The sequence below is a fragment of the Lycorma delicatula genome, chromosome 2, assembly GCF_047948215.1.
Source record: "Lycorma delicatula isolate Av1 chromosome 2, ASM4794821v1, whole genome shotgun sequence".
NCBI classification, from domain to species: domain Eukaryota; kingdom Metazoa; phylum Arthropoda; class Insecta; order Hemiptera; family Fulgoridae; genus Lycorma; species Lycorma delicatula.
In genome coordinates, this window is record NC_134456.1 from 22,184,511 (window position 1) to 22,207,414 (window position 22,904).

At 31.9% G+C, this 22,904-nt stretch overlaps 1 protein-coding gene across 3 annotated transcripts in view; it reads left to right on the forward strand.

The window, feature by feature from the left end:
• The first annotated feature begins 314 nt into the window (after window positions 1–314).
• Window positions 315–22,904, forward strand: part of Ranbp21 (exportin-5-like protein Ranbp21) — a 116,772-nt gene continuing 94,182 nt past the window's right edge. The window contains exons 1-5 of one of the 3 annotated variants that reach the window (XM_075358449.1): window positions 315–610; window positions 4,261–4,537; window positions 16,783–16,935; window positions 17,135–17,215; window positions 20,528–20,698. In XM_075358449.1, the coding sequence (XP_075214564.1) occupies window positions 4,265–4,537; window positions 16,783–16,935; window positions 17,135–17,215; window positions 20,528–20,698 (678 nt within the window). In that variant the 5' untranslated portion in view covers window positions 315–610; window positions 4,261–4,264. Of the gene's footprint in view, window positions 611–632; window positions 865–4,260; window positions 4,538–16,782; window positions 16,936–17,134; window positions 17,216–20,527; window positions 20,699–22,904 lie in introns of those variants that run through there. The other 2 variants (XM_075358447.1, XM_075358450.1) reach the window with 2 other exon arrangements.

Sequence of the window (22,904 nt, forward strand, 5' to 3'; positions counted from 1 at the left end):
CCGTTGATAAACATAGTGTTCATTTTTGTTGATGTATGAAATTTATTACTAACATTATCAAATAAGAATAAACAGAATGGGTGCAGGCTTTGTTTTAGAAAATTAAATTTTGAAGAAAGAGTATTAATAATTTTAAATGATGCAATTTTTGTCATCGTGATTTCAATAATTACATAATTATGTTCATTAATTACTAGTGAAATTTCATTGTTAATAATAATATTGCATAAGCCGTTTCACTCAGATTTGTCAACTTATTATTAATTAAGATTTGATTTATTAGAACAGAAATGTTTACTTTGGTCACAGAGTATGAGATTTTAGGAGTTAGAAAGTACGTTTATCGTTGTGGCAAGTAAAGATGTACATTGTAACTTTGTGATCATGGTAGTTGTAAGGTAGTCAGATGTGTTCTTATTCTTACTCCGAATTCGCTACAACAATCGTGCAGTACCCGGCTGAGATATCGACACGTTAATATTACAGCCCTTAGATAGTTTTAGTTACTTCGAGGTATTATTTTTAGTATTGTTTTTACAATTGTCTTGTTTTGTTTTAAATATAACAGATATGAAGATAATTTGAGGAACTGAAATTAGGATTGTTAAAGGTATTAAGACATGCCTCTATCACATGGCAAGTGGGGTTATATCCTAAAAACATTTAGTGTTTTATCTTACACGCTTTACACTTGTATTAGTTTTTTAAAAATTATTTTGCAAGTCATCTTTTCATTGTTGGTGTTATGTATTTAAGAAGTGAATGATTTGTATAAGATGATTTGTATATTGATGTGACTGATGTAAAAAAAGTCATTCGTAGCATCAAAACATGTCCCTTATCTACAGTATTCAGTAATTAAAGGTATTAAGTTTATTTCGAGAAATTTAGCTAAACAACGTTTTATCTGCTAGTGTGAACATGTTTCATGATAATGTTTTAAAATGATTTTTTTTTGTATTTTGTGAATTGTGCTATTATTTTAAACAAATTTTTGATTCTTTGACATACAATAGGAGGTAAAAATATTGTACAGTGTCTTATATTAACATGCCATAGTGTGTTCTTTTAACAACCGTCCGAAGTTGATCATATGTATGTAAACAGTTGCATAACATGATTAAATTGATTTATTTAAAAATTTGTATAATCAGGTTATGATATGTTGTATCAGTAGAAATTTTGTATAAATCATCTGAATTTAGAATTACATGATAGAAAAGTTGATTACCCAGGGTTTAGTTTTTTGGCTCTGAAAAATATTTACCCCTGCATTTGTAACAGACTGATGCAAGGCTGCAGTAGTTATCCACGCTATTATTTTTGGGTTTGCGTCAGTTAATTATATTAGCCATTTTTTAAATTGTCCTTAACTTGCCACACATGGCTTTCTAATAGTAGACTACGTGTATCTTTTCTTAAAGACAGTAAAAGCTGTTTTAAAATTAATTAATTTTATGATAATAAAAATGAAAAAATATTTATTACTTTGAATAAAAATATAATTTTTTTATGCAGTCATTATTGACAGCACTTTAAAGATAAATAAATTATCATAGCTGTAAATAAACTTAATTATTATGATTTAGAATGTAAAAAACACATCTGTAGGTCACATGAATAGCAGTTATGTTAATTTAGATTTATTTATATTTCATCTATTATTTGTGCCTTATTTTTCAGAATAGTGATACTTATAGTGTAAAAACATGTATTACAATATATACATACATCAAAATAATACACAATTTATAATTTAAGATCAAAACCAGTGATATGTAAAAACCAAACAAAATATTCACCATTATTGTAATTCATTATGTTTAATGATATTCAAAACAGTTAGTAAGTGTAAGTTGTAAATATTAATATTATGACTATTGTTATTGTTGTTAACATACAAATATTTATAAAAAATCAAATCAAAAATATGGTTGTCATTTTTTTCTGTAAAAACAAATGTGGAGTATTTTGAAATGTGATGTCACTTAAAATTATGAATGAATTTTGAATTAATGGAATTTACTCCAAAAGTCATGGAGGTAAATGGCAGCACCTTGTTCAGAGGAGTTTTTGATAGCGCCATTGTTAACAACAGCTGTCAGAAAAAGTTAGGAAACATTTAAGCATGCATTTGTATAATATATTCATTCAGTCTTTGTTGTGATAGTTCTTTTAGTATATTGTTTTTGTCAGATGTAATGTGTTTTCATACTGTAGGAGTGTACCCGTGTTTTTATTTGATGTATGTAAAATTTGTATTGTCTTGTTTCCTGTTTTTATGGGGTGATTTGCAAAAGTTTATATTATCTAGATTTAGTGTTTATTGTATTTAAAGGTGAATGCATCCAGTCTAAATGCATGTAGCCGAAATCATGATAGAGCCATTAGATGTTATTAAATGAGCATATTAAAGAAATAACTTATCAATAAAATTAAGCATGTTTGCATTTAACACAACTTCACATAGCTCTATCCTTTGATATGATTATCTGCACTAATGTATCTGTATAAAAATCCATCAAGGTAGTGCATGATAAAACTAAGCAAAATTATTTCATGTACAGCAGAGAATTATTACACTTAATGAGGCCTGTCAGTGGTTTTAAATTTTTAGTTGGCTGACTGAAATATTTTTACAACACTGTAAATACTTTTTATTTTATAAAACTAGAAAGACATAGATAAAATGTTACTCAACAAATATGAACTGAGTTTTACAGATTTCACTGAAGATTGTAAACAAGTCACTTGCCTTCCTTGAGCAAATTTTATTCAAAATAAGAAAAAAAATCTTAGAAATCTTGAAAACTGCTGTAACTGACTTTCTTATGTACATCTAATCAGCCAATATAATATAAATGTTATGCAGCTTTCCATAGTGTTACTTTGTTTATAATCTTGTAGCTTTCAACTGACAACTGCTTTGAAGAATTAAAATTTGTCCATTAAAATATTTGGCTCAGGTCAATTACTACCCACCCTTCTTTATCTAATATGTTAACGTAATATTTAAAATGAAATTAAAAAATCATCTAGAAACAGAAAGCATGTTATACTAGCATATATCAGTCAACAGATGTTCAAAATAGTGATAAGTTCAGAAAAAAAAATTACTTTGTTGCTTTCAAAACAACATGCAGCAAACTGTCAGGACAAACACAGCAATTCAATTAAATTGCAGTGAATGTACTATTGCTGCATTACAGACTGGATGTTTATTCATTCTCAGATGTTAAGGAACACACATACGCATGATGGAATTAACTTTGAAAATCACTTTGTATAAGTAGAACATAAATCTTATACTAATTACAACATAGATATTTTACAGATAACACATAAAATCTAAGAACTTTACGTACTTTGATATCCAACATAGATTGGATATATTCATTTTCTTAACTGATTTAAGATTTGCAGTATTAATAACATTGATATAAGAAACTTCATTGAAGGTGCTGATAATTAGCTCTAAGATGTTTGGATGAATGGATTGCATTAATTTGAAAGTGAGTTGTGAATGATGTTTATTTATGGTAAAAGTAATTTACACAGTATTTCACAACTGTGAACAGTTCATAAACATAGTGAAGTTTAAAAAAAAATATTAATTCAAAACATTTTGAGAAGAAATTAGATTAATCAAAGAACATTATCTACTTAGTGAATTCTATTTTCATAATTTGTATGTATTGATGTAGATATTGTGGAAGGGGTTTAACGTAATTGTGATGTTGCATTCTGTTATATTCACTTGTATAAACGTTGAATATCTCTAGGTTATGCCACCTCAATTTAAGGTTAAATATAGTTAAAATATTAGGCAATTCTGCTTTGGATTTAATTAAATTGCTTTTGTTTCAGTTCTTATTTTTTTAAGTTATATAGTGGACCTATTTCAGCTATGATATTGCTTTCACAACAACAACAATGCTTTGACAAGTATTGTTTGTGTGAAAAATATTTTGAAAAGAAAACCTATTTTGTTATGTTTGGTTTCAAGAATTAATTCTATGTATATTTTGCTTGTGCTTTAGAATAAAGTCTTATGCTGTGATGCCTATCACAAAAGAGGTAAAGGATTTTTAAATATGATCAAGAATTTATGTAAATAGAACAACTTAAAACAAATTAATTTTTGGTTTTTTTTTTATTGTATATTTTGATCTAGTGTCACATCATTTGTGTACTCATTATGTTCATTTATTTAAAATCTAAAATTGATAACATTAAATTATTATTCTTAATTTTGTGTAGGAGGATGGATGCTGAAGTGGGGTTAGTTGCAGCACAGCTGGCTGCTGCTGTAGAGCTAACCATGGATCCAGCTGCACCTCAGAATCATCGATTTGATGCTTATAATGCTTGTGAACAGTTTAAAGAGAAGAGCCCATTGTGTGTTCAGTGTGGTTTGTATTTGGCACAGCGACCAGAGTTTTCACAATTTGTACGTCATTTTGGTTTACAATTAATGGAACACTGTATTAAATACCGCTGGTACAATATGACTCAAGCTGAAAAAGTATTTATTAAGGTAAATAAATGATTTTACTTGGTAAAATTATTAAAATAATTTAATGGTAAATTATTAAAAATAATTTAATTTTTTTATGTGGGTGTTTGCTTTCTAATGTAGTGTTAAGTGATAAATTATAATAAATAAGTGATAAAATATCATTAATGGTTGTCTACGTATCTCCATTGTTTTTTTTCCTCTCTCCCTTCAATTAATTACATTCAGTTTTTTTGGATTTAAAAAATATCATAAGGTATTTTATATCTGATTGCTATATACAGAGTGTTCTGGGACTATTCTTCAAACTTCGTCTACTGGATTCAGAACACCAAAATGAGCAAAAATGTTTATATCGACGTAAGTCCTGTTTTGCTTTGTTTTCCTTCTGGACACCATTTTATGATTTTCAACAAAAAAATTATTTCTCAGGAACAAGTAAACCTACTTTTATTAAATTTGGAACATCTAAGAATAGTAGTGTCTTATTTTACAAAATAAGATGTTTTGAAAATATCACTTTGAATAATTTCAAAACGGAAGCCATCTTAATTTTTTAATCTTCAGTGTCCTTGTAGTTATTTTTTTGATCAGTTTTATTTATTATAAAATTTTTTTAAGCATTTTATTTTGGACAAAATGACACCTCAGTTGTAAAAATCTGTTTACAAACAGTAGGGTTATTTCAGTAACCTGGCAGTATGCTTGCGCACTGTAATGCAAGCTGATAATTTTTATTAATTTACTGTTATTATTTATTATTAATAATTTTTATTACATTTTGTGGAGGAAATAAAAACAGGCAAAAATTATGAGCTTTCATTACTGTGCGCAAGTGTGCTGCTGGGTTAATTGTTTATAATAACTCGATTGTTTGTCGATAGATTTTTACAAATGAGGTGTCATTTTTTTCAAAATAAAATGTTTAATAAATTTTGTAATAGATAAAAATTTGATCAAATATATAATTTTAAAGATAATTAAGATTAATGATGGCGGCCATTTTGAAATTTTTGAAAGTGACTTTTCTAAACATCTTATTTTGTAGAATAAGGCACTAGTCTTAGGTTTGCCAAATTCCTGAGAAATGATTTTTTTAATGAAAATCATAAAATGGCTTTCAGAAAGAAAACAGCAAAGGAAGACTTATGTCGGTAAGAACATTTTGCTCATTTTGGGGTCCTGGATTATTACCTGAAGTTCAGGGAATACGTCCCAGAGCACCCCCCTGTAGGTTGTTTTTAAAATATTTCATGACTTAGATTTATGAAAAAAAATTAGTTACACATTGGTTTTGTTCTGTAGATTTTTGTTTTCATGCCATAATTATGATTACATTAAGATACTGTATTTTAACAGTTTTATTTGCTTAACTGCTTTGATATTTTCAATTTAAAAAAGTGGTGCCTTTTATTTTAACAAGTATAGCTTGCTCTGAATTTATATGTACTGATACTGCTGCGATGAGTCTTTACTAACTGTTGTAGTGTACTTATCTATTATGTCAAATCCAACTTGCGGTATTTTTTTAAAATAAATTAATACAGTTTTTAACTTTCCTATTGGGGTTGGCAAAAAAGTAATTTTGGTTTTCACAAATAAATAGATTTATGTTTTTTTTAGAAGAACTAATGTCAGTGTTATGGTTTTTTGTTTTGGTGTTTGATAGCTGTCACTTATAGCATACTTTGCAAATTGTGTGAAATTTTGTTTGCAGCTGTTACTTTATGATTAATTTTAACATGGGTGTGTAAAAATGAACATTTTTGACTTACTACATTTTTATTTCGTAAAGGCAAGAAAGCTACTGAGATTTGAAAAGAGATATGTGAAGTTTATGGTGTTGCCTAACAGAATGTATGTGCCCATAATCTGTCTAAAAATTCTTTCTGGAGATTTTTCACTTGATCAGTGTTCTGGTCGACTTACTGAAGTTGACGAAGACCAAATTGAAGTCATAATTGAATTGGATTGTCATACAGTGGTATGAGAGATTGAGAGAGGTTAAATGTATCGCATATAACAATTGAAAAACACATCAAATATTTGGGTTTCACTTGAATTGAGAAAGAGATTCACTTGACACAAAAAAATCAATATTTACAATATGCATCTCAAACACAAAGAAGTTGGCCCTTTTTTGAAGTAAATCATCACTGGTGATGGAAAATGGATTCTTGTGCAATAACATCAATCGATAATGATTTTGGGCCAAGTATGGTGAACGAGTACAGGCTACATCGAAAGCTGAATTGCATCAAAAAGGTGGTGCTGTCAATTCGGTGAGATTATAATGGTGTTCTGTATTTTGAGCTGCTTCCAAGGAACTAAACGATCAGTTCAGATGTTTACTTTCGACTAATGAAACCGGAGGGAGCAATCAAATAAAAATGGCCAGAAGAATTGGCAAATTTCAAAGAAATCTTGTTCAACCAAGACAATGTGCAAGGCCTCACACATCTTTGGTAACTTGTGGTCAGTCGGGAAGTGACATCTCATCCTCCACATAGCCCTGATCTTGTACCGTCAGATTACTATTTATTTAAAAGTTTTGTAAAACTCTTTGAATGGTAAAATTTTCTCTAATTTTGATGACCTGAAATTGCACTTGCTTTAGTTTTTTTGCTGATAAGAACCAGAAGTTTCTACTAGTATGGAATCATGAAGTTACCAGAACAGTGGCAAAAGGTTATTGGACGAAATGGGAAATACGAGGTTTGATCAAAAAATAATCAGAGGATTTTTTAATTTCCTGGGCTGCATAAGTCCAATTGTCACATTTTTTTTTTGTGTTTGTACACTTGTCCCTAATGTATATTTACATTGGTAGCCGTATTGGATGCTTAATTGTTGGTTGTCGAAAAGGTTGTTACATGTGTTTTGGTATGGTCAGTGATTTTTAACTTGTGGAAAAAATGGAACAAAGAATTTGAATTAAATTCTGTTTTAGGAATGGAATAAAGTGCAGTGTTGCGTGTTGGAATTGTTGAATGTTACTTTTGGCGATTCTTCTATGAATAAAACAAGCATTTACAAGTAGAAACATTTCCGAGAGGGTTGTTGAAGATGTTGAGAATGATGAACATCCTGGATGTTCACCACACCAGCAACCCGATGACAATGTTGAAAAAGTGAAAATGATATGGTCAATCGCCAGATCACTAGATCAGAGAGGTTGCTGATGATATTGGCTTATCATTTGGCTCATCCCAAGTCATTTTTTAAATGTTTTAGGCATGAAACTAGCAAAATGTGTTTCAAAATTGTTGAATTTTGATCAAAAGCAGTGCTGAATGAACATTGCACAGGAGTTGCTGAATGAAAGGCCCAGTCATCCCAGTGGAAGATTCCTAAAGAGCCAAGACAAAAAATGCTTGTCAAGTTCAATTGAATGTGAAGATTCTGATCTCTGTGTTTTTTTATTTCAATGGCTTAATGTTTCATGAGTTCTTGCCACCAGGTCATTCGGTCAGTAAAGAGTACTATCTGGAAGTTCTACACTTTTTTGTGAAGAAATCTGAAAAAAACACCTTGGTTTTTGATGAAATAATTCATGGCAATTTCACCACAATAGTGTACTTGCTCCTCACACCTTTGCTTGTTTGTGTATTTTTGGCCAAAAACAACACCATTATGGTCCCTCAGCCTCTGAGGGACCAGACATTTCCCCATGTGACTTTTTCCCATTTCCCAAGCTGAAAAGAACCATGAAAGGACATTGTTTTGTCAACATTGAAGAGATAAAGACAGAATCGCTGAAGGAGCTAAATGTCATACTGAAAATTGCATTCCAGATGAACTTTGATTATTGGAAGAAGCACTGGCACAAATGTTATATATCTGAAGAGGAGTACTTTGAAGGTGACAAAAGTCATTGTTGGTGAATAAGTAAAATTCCATGTACTTTTTTAATCAAACCTCTTGTACATAATTAAAGTTCATTCTTTTTTTTAAAAAGTTTGAGTTTTATCGGGCATTACTAAACCAAAATTACTTTCTTGTCAACCCAATAATTAACTGTTAGTTGCTGTGAGAAAAGTGATACAAATTCTAAATACAGCTTAAAGCATTTTTGTATATAACCCTTTTTTAGTAATGACGTGAATTAAGAAATCTGCTTTGCTTGTGCCTGTGAAGATTGAGAGGTTGTAGATGAATATTATATTGATTTTAGAATGACAAACTGAATTGATAAATACATTTTCCAAAAAACTCATGTCATAATTCTTTCTGTTTCTTTTACAACCATGTTCAGTTACTGCTCCTGCTGTTCTTTCAGTTTGTCATCAGCTGATTGTTTTATTTGAGTTAAGAAGACCAAATGTTTAGATAAAAAACTGTCAAGCTAGTACCAGCTGATTCCAGGGTGAGAAAAATCAGGAACAGTTGCTGAAAATGGATGTAAAAGTAACTGAAAGCATTATGAAATGAGTTTGGCAAAGTTTATTAAATTTGGAATGGATTGTCATTAAAAAATTAAATATAATTATAATCTGTTAAAATTGTATGACGTTTATTAAAAAAACAGACAGAAATGTGGCAGAAAGATACTGTATTATAATTTTAAATCAAAACAAGAATCATTTCAGTATTGGAAAAAAATCAGTTATTGAAAATAGGCAAAAAAAAAAATCAACTTTATATACTATATAATAATTACTCAAAATTGCCTTATTCACTGTAAGCATAATATTCTCCTTGATTTTAAATTCCTTTTGATGGCTCTTAAATGTATGAGAATTGTTTGATATAATTTCAACTGTGTTGACACCAATTCAACTTTTCTTGTTACTTTTTTTTCATATACTAATGATTTTTTTGACCTCCACAGACAGTTTATTGACATTTTGGTCAGATGACCCAGGATGCCAGTTTATTTATTGGCCTCATCCTATCCACTTGTCTGTGTATCTGATATTCAAATAATTCCTTTCTTTTTGACAAAAATGAGGAGAAGCACTGTCATGTTGAAAAATCATTTCTTGTCTTGTTAGTAGTGGAACATCTTTTATAAAAGGTGGTAAAGTATTTTCTAATAAATTTGAATTACAGATATATTCAAAATTTTCAATTGTTTATACTGCCAAAATACAAAATAGATTTCTCAATTTATTTTTTAGAAGCATTGTAAATAAAGAATTTTTAATTCTTAATATTTTTAATATAATGTGATGAAATTTAAAAATTTTATTAAACTGTAGTCTAATAGGGTAAGAATAATGCTTAGGATCAGGCTTTTGTAACTTTTCTCCAAAGTAACAACTTTAACAGAAGTTGGATTGAGCTTCTACAAGGTGTGCCTGGATGGTGACATCGCCGAAGAGACAACATGAAGTGTGGGTTTCATTTATTATGTATTTTCCTTGTATTGTATGATTGTGGTATTATTTTATTTTATTGATTGTGTTCCTGCTAACGGTTACGAGGGCACTCACAGCGAATGTGCCTGCGGATTGCGGAAGGAGGAATAAGTTCAGACGCCAACGTGATGGGCTACAACTGAAGGGAGGGTTCTTCGCTATTGTCCTGATTGTGTTTTATTTATCTTATTTTATTTCATTTTATTGGTTGTTTTGTGTTTTGATGCTGGTTGAGTAGTGCAATCGCAGCCAACGTGATAGTGGTGGCTGACTGCTACAAGAGCTGCCGCAGCAGCGGGAAGTTGCTGTGTTTACTGAATTTTATTTTATTGTAGGGTGTATTTCATTTCTTTTGTTTATGTTTTTGTGTTTATATTGCTGGCGGGATGGCATACACGATCACTGCGACCGTGTGTAGGAAGGCCACGACCAGCGGTGACGAAGCCGAAGAATGAGACGGATGGGAAGAATAGACTTTTATTAATTATGTATTCTGTATGGGTGTGTTACTAGGCTTAACTGCGTTTTCCTGATGGCGGCTAAGTGGTGGTGTGAGTTAGAGTGAGTGTGTTTTATTACTGTGTTGTGTCCTGCGGATCGGTGAAAAAAAAAAAAAAAATAAATAAAATACAGGGGGCAAATCGTGGTCGCCGTGCAGGGCCAGGGAGGCAGCCTGGATGCAGAGGACGCTTTGGCTCCTTCATATGCAAGAATGAAGGTCAGTTGGGGTGCTCCGATGATGCATTTGGGACCCTCAGGTGTGAGAGGGGGGACGCGGCGGTTTGCCGGCTTCGCGCAATGCGTAGCCGGCAACCTAGTGTTGGGACGGGAAGGGTAGCCTCACAGTGGAGGGATGTAGTGGTCGTCCAGAAGGGAGGGCTGCTGCATCTTGATGAAACTGAGAGGACCCCGATGGGACGCCAAAGAAAAGGCAAGACAGGGGGGCAGTCGACTGCCACGACACTCCGACATTCCTGAGTATAGCCTAACGGCGGAGGCCGGGGATGTTGGGGGTGTTTAAGAACAAAAAAAAAAAAAAAAAAAAAAGGTGTGCCTGGATATATCTGGAACAAATAGGAGAAATTTGTTCAGTGAACTGAATCCTGAATCTAAACAAACTTCATAGCTTCATTTATCATCAAACTGCATCTCACTAGATCACATTTAGAGTTGTAACTCAGGACCTAGTCTCACCGCAAGTGACGCATTGACAGTCAACCATGAAAGGTCTTTTAAAGAATACTCCACCAGCTGAACAAAGCAGCACATGCTGGCAGCATCTGAATACAGTGGGCTGCCACTTTGAAGGTGATACATGCGATCAGAAGCATTGGAATGCTTCAACACTACTACACACGTGAACAAGAAAAACATAAAGTCCAAAATCAAACCAAAGCAGATCAAATATATTCCACACACAATGTAAACTCGCTCGTGCAGACTGGTAAACTAAAAATAGTAACTGGTCTAATGGACCAACGAAATATTCTCATCATGGGTCTGCAGGAAATAAGAAATACTGACCACAATGTGATAAAGGATACCTGGGAAGAGAAACCTTTTTAGAGGTCTACAAAGGTATACCTGGGAAGAGAGTCATGAAAAATTTATATCGCAGTTTGAAACTGGCTTTTTAGTCAGCCTCAAAGTAATAAACTCCATACAAGAATTCAAGTCATAATCCCCAAGAAGCTCAACACTCACCCTAAAAGCTTCTAATAAATTCTACACTATGATAAATGCCCATGCACCTGCTAGTAATAAAAATAACTCTTCAAAAATACCATAAAGAAACAGAAAAGTTGTGGGATCTACTTCATCTGCCTATAAATTACATCCCTAAAAACCATGTTAAACAATTAATCATAGACTTCAATGCTCAACTAGCCACAAGAAGATACCATGACATCATCGGAAAATAGCCCGTCCAAAAGAAAAACAAAAATGGACAGAGACTTGTCGATCTCTGCAGAAACCACAATCTCCACATATTTTAGAGGAAACCTCAAAACCTGGAAACACCCCGACTACACTAAGGAGAATGGCAGCTAGTCTATGTCATCATAGATAAACATTGTCACAAGGAGATGGAGATCCATAACGTAAGTCCTCTGAGGAGTAGACACAGGCTCATATCACTTGTAGTCAAAATTGAAATTAAATTTACTCCCCAAAGAAAGCAATAAAACCAAGCCCCTAAGAACTAAAAGAAAATGAATTCTACGCAACTAATCAAGAATGAAAATTACCAAAAAAATAACAATCATGGATAAACTCAAAAGACCTAATCAACAACTTAAGATCTAATAAACAAGTCACAGAAGAATTAGCCTCAATAAAATCCCACAAATAACAACAGTGGTGGAATAGTGAACGTAATGAAACAACGGAGAAAATACATCAAGCATGGCTATTTCACAAATACCGAAAATCAGAAACATCCTTCAAAATTCTAGTTAAACAAAGAAAAGAAACCATCTGAATCCTAAGGAGAATAAAAAGACAACACCATAAAGACACACTGAAGTCAATAGAAGAAGAATTCAATAAAACACAGTTAGAGATTACAACAAAACCTTAAAAAATCAGCTCTAAAAATATGAACCCCCCAACTCTATTAATAAAAAATGAAAATGGTAAACTGGCCCATAACAATAAAGACAACGCGGAAATGCTAGCTAAATATGTCAACAAACTCCTAAATTGCAAAGAACCAACAGAACTCCTAAACTTCAACACCTCAATAACAACACCACTAGAAAACATTAACCCTCCCACAATAGAAGAAATCTACCATGCACTGGGTAAGATGAAGAATTACAAAGCAGCAGGAGAAGATCAGACTTTTGAAGAGATCTGAAAAAGTGTTAGATCAGCAAAAATTGCCCTCCAACAGCTAGTCAATATCTGTATCAAAGAAGTACTACAAGAATTCTGGACGATTGCCCTCATCCATCTGCTACACAAAGAAGGGAACAAAACTGACTCTTAACAATTACAGGGGAATCTCACTCTTAGATACAACATGCAAAATTCAAGAATCAACAAATAAAGAGAGACAGACTCCAGAAAATCAAAAGAAGAATTGAAAGAACGTGCATTAATAAAAATTACCAGAGATATGGGCAGTGGTGCGTTGTGTCCCAAGAAAGTAGTGTACAAAGAGTTAGAACTCATTACTGATATCTTGGATAAGAGGAGACTAGGATTCTTTGGACATATCATGAGGATGCAAGATTCAAGACCTCTGAAACAACCAGTACAGTACAATTTCGATTCGAAAAACACAAAGGCAGAATGCAGATGGATTAAAGAAATAAGAGAGGATCTGAAGGAAATTGGCCTTTTACCGGTAGACACCACACATAAAATTAAACAAAAATAAAAAAACAAAATCACTCTTCACACTCACAAGAAAAAACTCTGAACATAAACATTTTCAACACTAGAAAGTTTACAAAGATGGGAATGTGTGAAAAAGTACTAGGAGGACTGCAAGGCCCAAACAGTTCCATTGAAGAGACTTGTGTAATGGACTGACTAAAGTGATCCTATGCAGTCGGAAAAGATAATAACAAAAAAAACTAGTCATTATTAATATTTTATTTTGTTTCTCTATATTTTTAAATGTTGAAATTGATTCTTGTTTTGGTTTAAAGTTACAGTATGTTCAGAAAGTTACTGTGAACTAAAATGTTATGGAAATGTAACTATGAAACTTTCTTAATTATTACTTTGTATTTTTCTTTCATTATATATATAAGGAAAGTTTTTATAAGGAATTGAAAATAACTTACTCCAATTTTATTGAATTTTATTACTGAGCAACACCGAATGAGCCCACAGGGCAACCAGCCTAATCCTGAAAGAACAGAATGAATCATAACTCTAAAACATAATGCACAGTGACTTTCCAAACATACTGTATAGTACATTAATTTTCTGTCATATTTTGGTGTGTTTATTATTTGTCTTAAAAGTAAATCTCTCAAAATCTTTATGTCCAGTTGATGTTACTTATATAGATTTCTTATTTGCAAATTTTATTTGTTGACTAACAACTTAACGAAGTTATTGTATGTCAGACCTAAAAAAAATTGTTTTGTGGCACCACTTTTTGTATTTAAAAAATTTGTAAAAAATACTAGAAATTCATCTTAGGTTCTTTCTTATTAAATTTTTTAGGTCAAAATGAAACTTTATTTTGACATGTAGCAGAAATTGGGATGAATTTTTTGCTGACCAAGACTCAGAAATGAAGTGTTTCCAGACCCATGTTATATAAACTTTTTCTTTATTTTGATCTGTAAAATATTTCCTCAAATTTTTTCCATTGCCTGTTTATAAAGTGCGCAATAAAACAATCATGGATGAAAAGGTACATGCATAGTAACCTAAATATAACATACAGAGTACACAGATTAAAGTACCATATTATATTGAAATGGGTTGGTAAACTTAAGTAATGTAGAGTATTTTTAAATTATTTAAATTTAAAGAAGTACATTTTTAAATTTATCTTTAGTGTGTGTATACAAAATTAATTTCTTAAAAATTAATTGTATACTTAAAATAATCTTTCTTATTAATTCATTGCTTAAATTTAAAATTGTCAATATAATGATCCAAACAAATACACAATTACTTTTGATAATTTGAGTTGTGATTAATATCCAAACAATTATAGATACTTCTGTATATGAGGCCTGTTTTTTTAAGTAAGGGCTGTTTTCAATTTGCTGCCATTAGGTACAGTGGAAATTGACTACTGTATTATGTTCATTTATATCAACGATCATTTGTTTCCAACAATAGGTTAATGTTATTCGCGTTAGTTGCTATGTATAGCTTGGGTGAAATGGAGTGCTACAATAAATAATCCTGCTAGTTGTGAAAAGTAATTTGGTACCTATTGGCAAAAAAAAAATGCTTTTGATATTCATAAAGAAGTAGTTTGTTTGTTTACGGACCCAGTGTTATATACAAAGAAGTTCACCAGTGGTGTCATTTGTTTCGTGGAAGAAGAGCAAATGTTCACGACGAAAAATGTAGTGGTCGCCTGACTGACATCACAGATGAATTGACTGAAATTGTGTATGCAAAAATCTGTGAAAACAGAAGACTTACTGTTTCTCAATTATTGATTGAATTTCTTTGGGTTTCATGACCAGTAATTTATGACGTTTTAACTGAAAAACTGAGTGTTGAAAGTTAAAAGAAAGTTATGTTCCAGATGGGCACCAAAAATGTTGACAGAAACACACAAAGAAAAGCGTCTTGCTACAGCTCAAACATCTTTGAGATGCTATGAAAATAAAGGTGATGATGTATGAAAACATGTTGTGACCAGTGATGAAACATGGATATTCAAATGTTTGAATATGCTGTTAGACAAAGCAGCAATCAATACAATGGCGGCATTCATCATCCATGAAGCCCAAAACATTAAGCGAGAAAGGTGGGTGGGGTGCGTGTGTGCATGTATACAGGGTGAGCAACATAAAACCAAACCCATATTGAAACCGCTACCCAGCACTTAATGAAAGACTCACACAACTAGTGCAACTAGTAGATGTGTTGCTGTTGTTTATTACTGATTGTTGCTGCTGTTTATCAGGTGGTTATGTGTCCAAAAAAAAAGTATATGTTTTGTTGCAGTGCAGTTGTGTTGGTGTAAAATGCCATCTTCAATCCAAGAGAGGATAGCTATAGTTGCCTACATTCATTCTGGATTCTTTGAAGAATCATGTCAAGTATTCGTAGAAAAATTTCCGAATGCCTGTATCCCAGTGAAGAAATAGCATACACGAACGATTTAGTTAAAAAATGGCATACAACAGGTTCGGTTTCAAATGCAAAATGAAATAGGCAATCTACCATTAGGATTCCACAGGCCATTGCTGATATTGAAAGGAGAATAACTGCCAGTCCAAAAAAAAAATCACTATCTGGGTTAAATACACATCTTGTCATAAAATTCTTCATGGATTAAAATTTAAGCCATACTGTGTTACAACTGTACAACTGAAGGAGACAAACAAACTGAAACTACTTGGTGTTAAGTTTGCCGTTTCCAGTAATTGTATAGTGGACCCAATATTTTTTGACCCCACTATCAATATACAAATTTTACCTCACAATTTTTTACTGATAATGATAAACTAACTGATAATAAAAAAGAATACAGCTTCTTCCAACAAGACGCAGCAACATGTTACATCAAACGTTTCACTGAATTGCATTCATGCAGCTTTCACAAATGCATGAGCTGTCAGCAGAGGTCCGTGGCCTCCATGTTCCCCACAGTTGTTTACTTTCGAGTTTTTCCTTTGGAGTTACTTAAAGGAGAGAGTTTATGTATCTAAGCCCTACAATATTAATGTACTGAAGGTGAATATTAAACGAGAAATCAACACAATTGACAACGCTTTGCATCAAATGACTCAATATGATCAGTTGAGAACAAAAGTGCATTGATGCCCAAGGTGGTCATTTTGAACATCTTTTGTAACAATAAGGTAAATAAATGCAACATTTAATTTATGTTTTATGCTTTTCTTATTTAATTTATCCGTATCATTCATAAAATTTTATTCTGACATAACCTACCGATTCTGTAATGGTTACATTATGGGTTCAGTTTTATGTTGCTCACCCTGTATATTTAAGTTTATTTTGTTATAAAAAGATTTCCAATTTCACGTATTTCAATTTTTATATCAAAATGTTCCTTACATTAAAACATGCCTCATAGTTTTAGTAAATTTTTAACAGATGTTTATGCTTACACGTACGTGCTTTGCAAAAGATTACTAAAAAAATAAAAGTAGGTATCATTATTTTTTCTGTTTGTATTAAGTTGTAATGTGTTTATATAAGATTTATTAATTGATATATCTTACGCAGGACAATGCTATGAAACTTCTGGAAGGAGGTATTATTGATGCAAACCCAATTGGTTCTGCCCATTTGAAGGATGCATTATCCAGAGTTGTTGTTGAAATGATTAAACGGGAGTGGCCTCAGAATTGGCCGACATTATTGCCAGAACTTAATCAGGTGAGATGATACTTCTTTTTATAGCTTCAGTAGAGTAATAACTCAAAATTTATGAGGTAATTTTGAGGTGGTGTAAATTACTTAAGATTTGCAAATATTAATGTTTTTGATTTTAGTTAAATCCTCAAGATAGAATTTTTTTCTTTGTTAAAATTTTACATTTTGTTTTAATCTATGACTTCTTTGTATTCTTTTCTAGGCTGCAAAGAATGGCTGCGTTCAAACTGAATTAGTTCTGTTAGTGTTTTTAAGGCTCGTTGAGGATGTTGCTGTTCTCCAGGTATGATTCAAAGATGCATAAATGCTTTAAATATTTTAAACAGATATAAAATGTATTCCTAAAAGACCAAGTTTTGAGAGGGAGATAATTTTGAAAAAAAGATTGCTATAACTTGATTGTCATAAAATTTTAGAAATTAACTGCATATTAAGTGAGAAAAAAATAAATACAATCTATAAAATTTTATATATTGATGAAATAATAATAATTAAAAGTTTCTAAAATAACAAAAATAATGAAAAGCAAAAACAATATCAAAAGCAACATAAACTAATACCAGTATCAGTAAATTTTTATTTATCTATTTATATGTATAAGTTATTAAATAACTAGAATATAATGATTTAATAACTGTAATATAATTACATAAAACAGTAATAATGTGGTACTACTACTACTACTATTATTACTATTGTTATTAGGATTTATCTGCGCCTCTAGTGTGTTTTTAGTTTTTACTTAACATTGGGCTGTAAGGCATTGTTAAGCATGAACCAAATCTGGAAAAATGAAAATACTAGCCTTGGCACTAAGTGCCGACTAGTCTATGCCATCATCTTCCCCTTAACAATCTGCGGATGTGAAAGTTGGATCCTGAAGAGAGAGGATAAAAGAATTGATACTTTTGAACTGTGGTGCTGGAGAAGAATGCTGCGAATACCATGGACAGTGAAAATTACCAACAAAGCAATTTTAGGGCGGGTCAAACCAGCCATGTCCCTTGAAGGCAAAATATACTTCAAAGCAAAGTAGAAGAAGGCAAAGTACTGGGCATATTATGTGTTCAAATTTTTTGGAAAAATCAATGATGCTTTGTACGGTCAGTGGCAAAAGGAGACTGAGCCGTCAAAGGACCCATTGGTTTGATACCATCAAAACTGACACAGGCATGGTCATGAAACAACTGAAGGAAGCAGTCAATGACAGAAACAAATGGAGAAAACTTATCCACAGAATCACTGAGGGTCGAACACGACTGAACAGATAACAACAAAAATTAACATATTACTGTAGAGTTACTTGCAGCAAAGTTAGATACACTATTAAAAGTATTACATCTAATTTGAAAAGATTTTTTTGATAGTTCCACTTTTTTTTTACATTTTTCTTTTATATGTAAATTAAATTTAATATATCTCAAATATATCTTTCATTTTGGATATATTTAGTTATTAATGAAAATTAAAGAACTCCATCAAGTTTCTTAAATATAATTCATGTATTGTTATTAAACCGCTATGAATGTAAATTATAATTTATGTGGCTACTTTGACATTTACCTCAACCTGTTTATTTGTAATGTTTATCTTTTAACTCAACAAATAACAGTTTTATGTTTAATAATTTACTTTTACATTTTGGGTTTGAAACCCAGTTAGGCTTAGAATTTAGTAGGCTTTAGTACATTTAGGCAGATAAGAAATCAGAGTAAATGTAATTGTGTGTAGGCCTGTTGTTACTGGAGATACAATATTTTTTCATTATTATTTTCTATAATTATTTTCCTGAATATATTGAATTCATCCATGGCATCTTTTGTTTACATGTGATGTGGTGGATGGGTGGGAAGTGTGTGTTGTGTGTGCATGAGCATGAGCGCATATGTGAGTATATGTGCACGCACACACGCATGCATGAAGTTGAAAGTGAAACTTAAATATACTAGATTACTCTTGAGATTATAAGTATTAGAAGGACAATACGATTTGTATTTTTTTTTTACTGCTATTTTTTAATATGTAAAAATTCATGAACCTTCTGACAAATTCTGAATTATTGAGTTATGGAATATGTAATAGAAATGATGATTTAAAAAAAAATTGAATCTTAAAAATTTTATTAATAACTAATTAACATTTTATATATATAATTAAATATATGTTTCTCTCAAATACTTCTTTACATTTTCATATTTTAAAATAAATAATATCCGAAAGTAAAACAGCTTTCTGGATGGGGTCACCATTCCACATCTCATCCCATGGTTTTTCTTTTATTTAAAATAGGTTAGTTGTCTTTTAGTGTGCAAATATCTCTTTAAAAGTTTTATCAGCTGTTTTACATTATTGTGGTTTGTTTTAGTTTCTTCTTTGTTTTTTAAAGTAAACTCTTCTTATGTTGGTGCTTGATTATATTCAAGAACTTCTTTAGAGGATTTTCTTTCTTCAGATATATTTTTTCTAGACCAGTATTTTGTTCTACGGATTGATAGAACCCCACAATACACTAAATTTCAGCAAGGGAGTGTGATCTTTTGCCATGACTTGGCTGGTACTGAATTAGTGGAAATACCAGAAGGGCTATCACCACAAGCAGTCACTTCTATGTAGAAAATTATAAGGAAGGAAAATGGTGTTGATATGCCAATGTGTTTACTCATTCTAACTTTTTCTGTTCGAGTTGTTCTTGAACAATAAGAATTGGCTGCCATTCAGTTCATATATATCAAACCCTAGACACTGCTTTCAGTGTCAGTTTTGGTCACATCAAAAATGTTTGCATGAAGGAATACAACTTATTCCTTCATGCAATGTTCACGAACTGTGCATGTTGTGGCTGTATGGAACATGATGTCACATGTGCTTAGGGAGATAAATGTATAAATTGTAAAGGTCCTCACTGTGCAAGGTCTCGAGAATGCACCATTTATAAAGAAGAAAATGCCATTTTGAAAATCTTTACTGAGCGGATAGTGTCCTTTCCAGTGGTATGTTGGGAATACAGAAAATCCCCTGCATGAGGAATCCTGTACAGCCTGGTACAGGTTTGTATAGGCTCTTCAGATGACGTAAAAAGATAAGAATGTGCATCATGTAAAAAACTGACCAAATTGGTAGAAGCTTAGTCAAAACAAATCCCTTACATCTTCTATTGTAGTAATGAGTACTGACAAGAAGGTAACTTCTGCTAGAAAGAGGTTTATTTATTATTAGAGAGGTTGCAGCATCGTATGGTACTATTTTTGACTAAATCACAAATTAATAGTGAAGTATGGGCTCTTGTTGGTTTATTTTTTAAATTATGAAAGTAATTTTTCTGTTATGATGTTTGTAATAACATTTCCACTATCCATCCTCCTCCATACTCATTGTTATTCTTGCTGTTACCTCTTTGTTACCTCATGTTAAATATTCCTTAACTATAGATTAAGCTTGATCTTTCTCTTCCCAATTAGTAGTTCTTGCTTCAAAAATTAACTTACTTAATTCTCTTCTTAATTAATCATGTTTTATTTATTATAATCCATATTTTTTATGCTCATGTATAATTATATTATCATTAATATTTAATTATTTTCAATTTTTCTTTCAGACATTGGAATCAAATACACGGCGTAAAGATCTATATCAGGCATTGACAACTAAAATGGGAGAAATTTTTCCATTTTTTCTTTCATTAATTGAAGAACATTGTGAAAAGTTACGTAATCTCAGTGAGCGTGGTGCCGCAACTGAGGCCATCCCACACGGCAGAGTTGTACAGGTCAGATTTTGAATAGTTAATAAAGATTTTCTCCATTAATAAGTACTACTTTTTTTTAATATTTTTAATTTAAAATGAAATTTATCATTTGTATTAGTCATTTATTTAATTGTTATATTCTAGGATTTTTATACTGGAATCCAGGTTCTGATTCATAGAATGGTTAGTAATTTTTATTAATACAAGGAATTTTTGGAAATGATTAAGGGAAAGGATTATATGAACATTTCATTAGATGTCCTGTTTAACATCATGTCTGGAATTGCATATAAAGTTCAAAGCAATTAATGCTAAGAATCAGTAAGAGGTCAGTAGATAACTATAACCACATCACTAGCATATTATGAAATTGACTGAACAGTTGAACTGTCAGATTTTAGTAACACTTTCCTTTACTATTTCATAATTAACAAACTTTTTTTTTTTTTTTATCTTGAAAAAGTTCAAATAGACTAGACTAAATTTAAATGGTTCTAGGTTTGTTAATTTTCGTCGGAGATAAAATTTTCTTTGTAAGGTAAAACTTCCAAGACATAAAAAGTCATTTGCTTAATAAAAGGTGGGGCAAAAGTTGAAGATTAGGTTCTTGTTCGTGATGTCAATTATATAGTCCTGTTTAGCAATTTACCCAGTCTAGCAGCACAGCTATTACCAGTTTATTGGTGTACATGTCTCTTGCAAGTACTTGAAGCTTTATGTATAGGCTCTTTAAAGGCTTTTTAAAGAACCCAATAAACTGGTTTTTTATCAGCTGTCATTTTTTTGTCAGACTTTTCAAAGAAAAGTAATACTTTTGGTCACATGATGGGGGGGGGTGAAAATGAATTTTCTGTTTTTGAAGGTATGAGGAGCATATGAAAATACCATTCCCTTAACTTTTGGTTTCCTCATACATTTATTTGTAGGCGTATGTGTAAAATTGTGGCTCAAAAATCTACAAACTACTAAAATCAATTTCATTGAAATTTAGATATACTGTAGAAGTTATGCTGTGTATAGTAGTGTATATGAAATTGTGCATGTTGTTCTTGATTGAGTTATGCTCATTTTAGTGAAAAAATTTGAGTAAGCAAGTTATATAGTTAGTTATGATGTGGCAAGCTGGAAAGTTGATGTTTCTTTGTCTACATTATTTATTGTTAGCAATAATGTTTGGCGTATTCAGGTAGCATTACCTACTTTAAGGGTCATGATGGCTGGGCATGTGCTTGAATGAGGTTAAAGGAAACAGAATGAAATAATAAGTCTGTCTTCTTGCATAGTTCTGCCAAGATTTTTTTTTTATGAATTTGACTGGTTTTTCATAAATTTAAATTTTCTTGATTTATGCGATTTATTTTATATTCCTCCTCTATGAATCATGAGACCTTGCCGTCGGTGAGGGGGCTTGAGTGCTCAGGGATACAGAGTAGCTGAACCGAAGGTGCAACCATATCGGAGAGGTATCTGTTGAGAGCCAGACTAAGGAATGATTCCTGAAAGAGGGCAGCAGCTCTTTCAGTAGTTGTTAGGGGCGTGAGCCAGAATGACTTAAACGGCCATATCAACATCACTCAGTCCTCTGAGTACTGCGCAGCTGAAAGCAATGGAAAACTACAGCTGCTTTTTTTCCAAGAAAATGTGGCTCTCTGCATTTTCATATAGCAATGATGGAGACGCCTTCCTTGGTAAAATATTCCGGAGGTAAACTAGTCCCCCGTTCGGATCTCTGGTTGGGGACTACTAAGGAAGGGGTCACCAGAAAATTAAAAAATAACATTCTACGAGTTGGAGCGTGGAATGTTAGAAGTTTAAAAAAGGTTGGTAGGCTAGAAAATTTAAAAAGGGAAATGGATAGGATAAATGTGGATGTAGTAGGAATTAGTGAGGTTCGGTGGGAAGAGGAAGGCGACTTTTGGTCAGGTGATTTTAGAATAATTAACTCAGCTTCAAATAATGGGCAGGCAGGAGTAGGTTTCATAATGAACAAGAAGATAGTGAAGGGAGTAGAATATTTCAAAACGCATAGCGCTAGAATAATTGTAATAAGGATAAAATCAAAACCTAAACCTACAACGATTGTTAACGTCTATATGCCTACAAGCGCCCATAATGATGATGAGGTAGAGTGTGTATATGAAGAGATTGATGAAGCAATTAAACACGTAACAGGAGATGAAAATTTAATAATAGTTGGAAATTGGAATGCAAGCATTGGAAAAGGCAA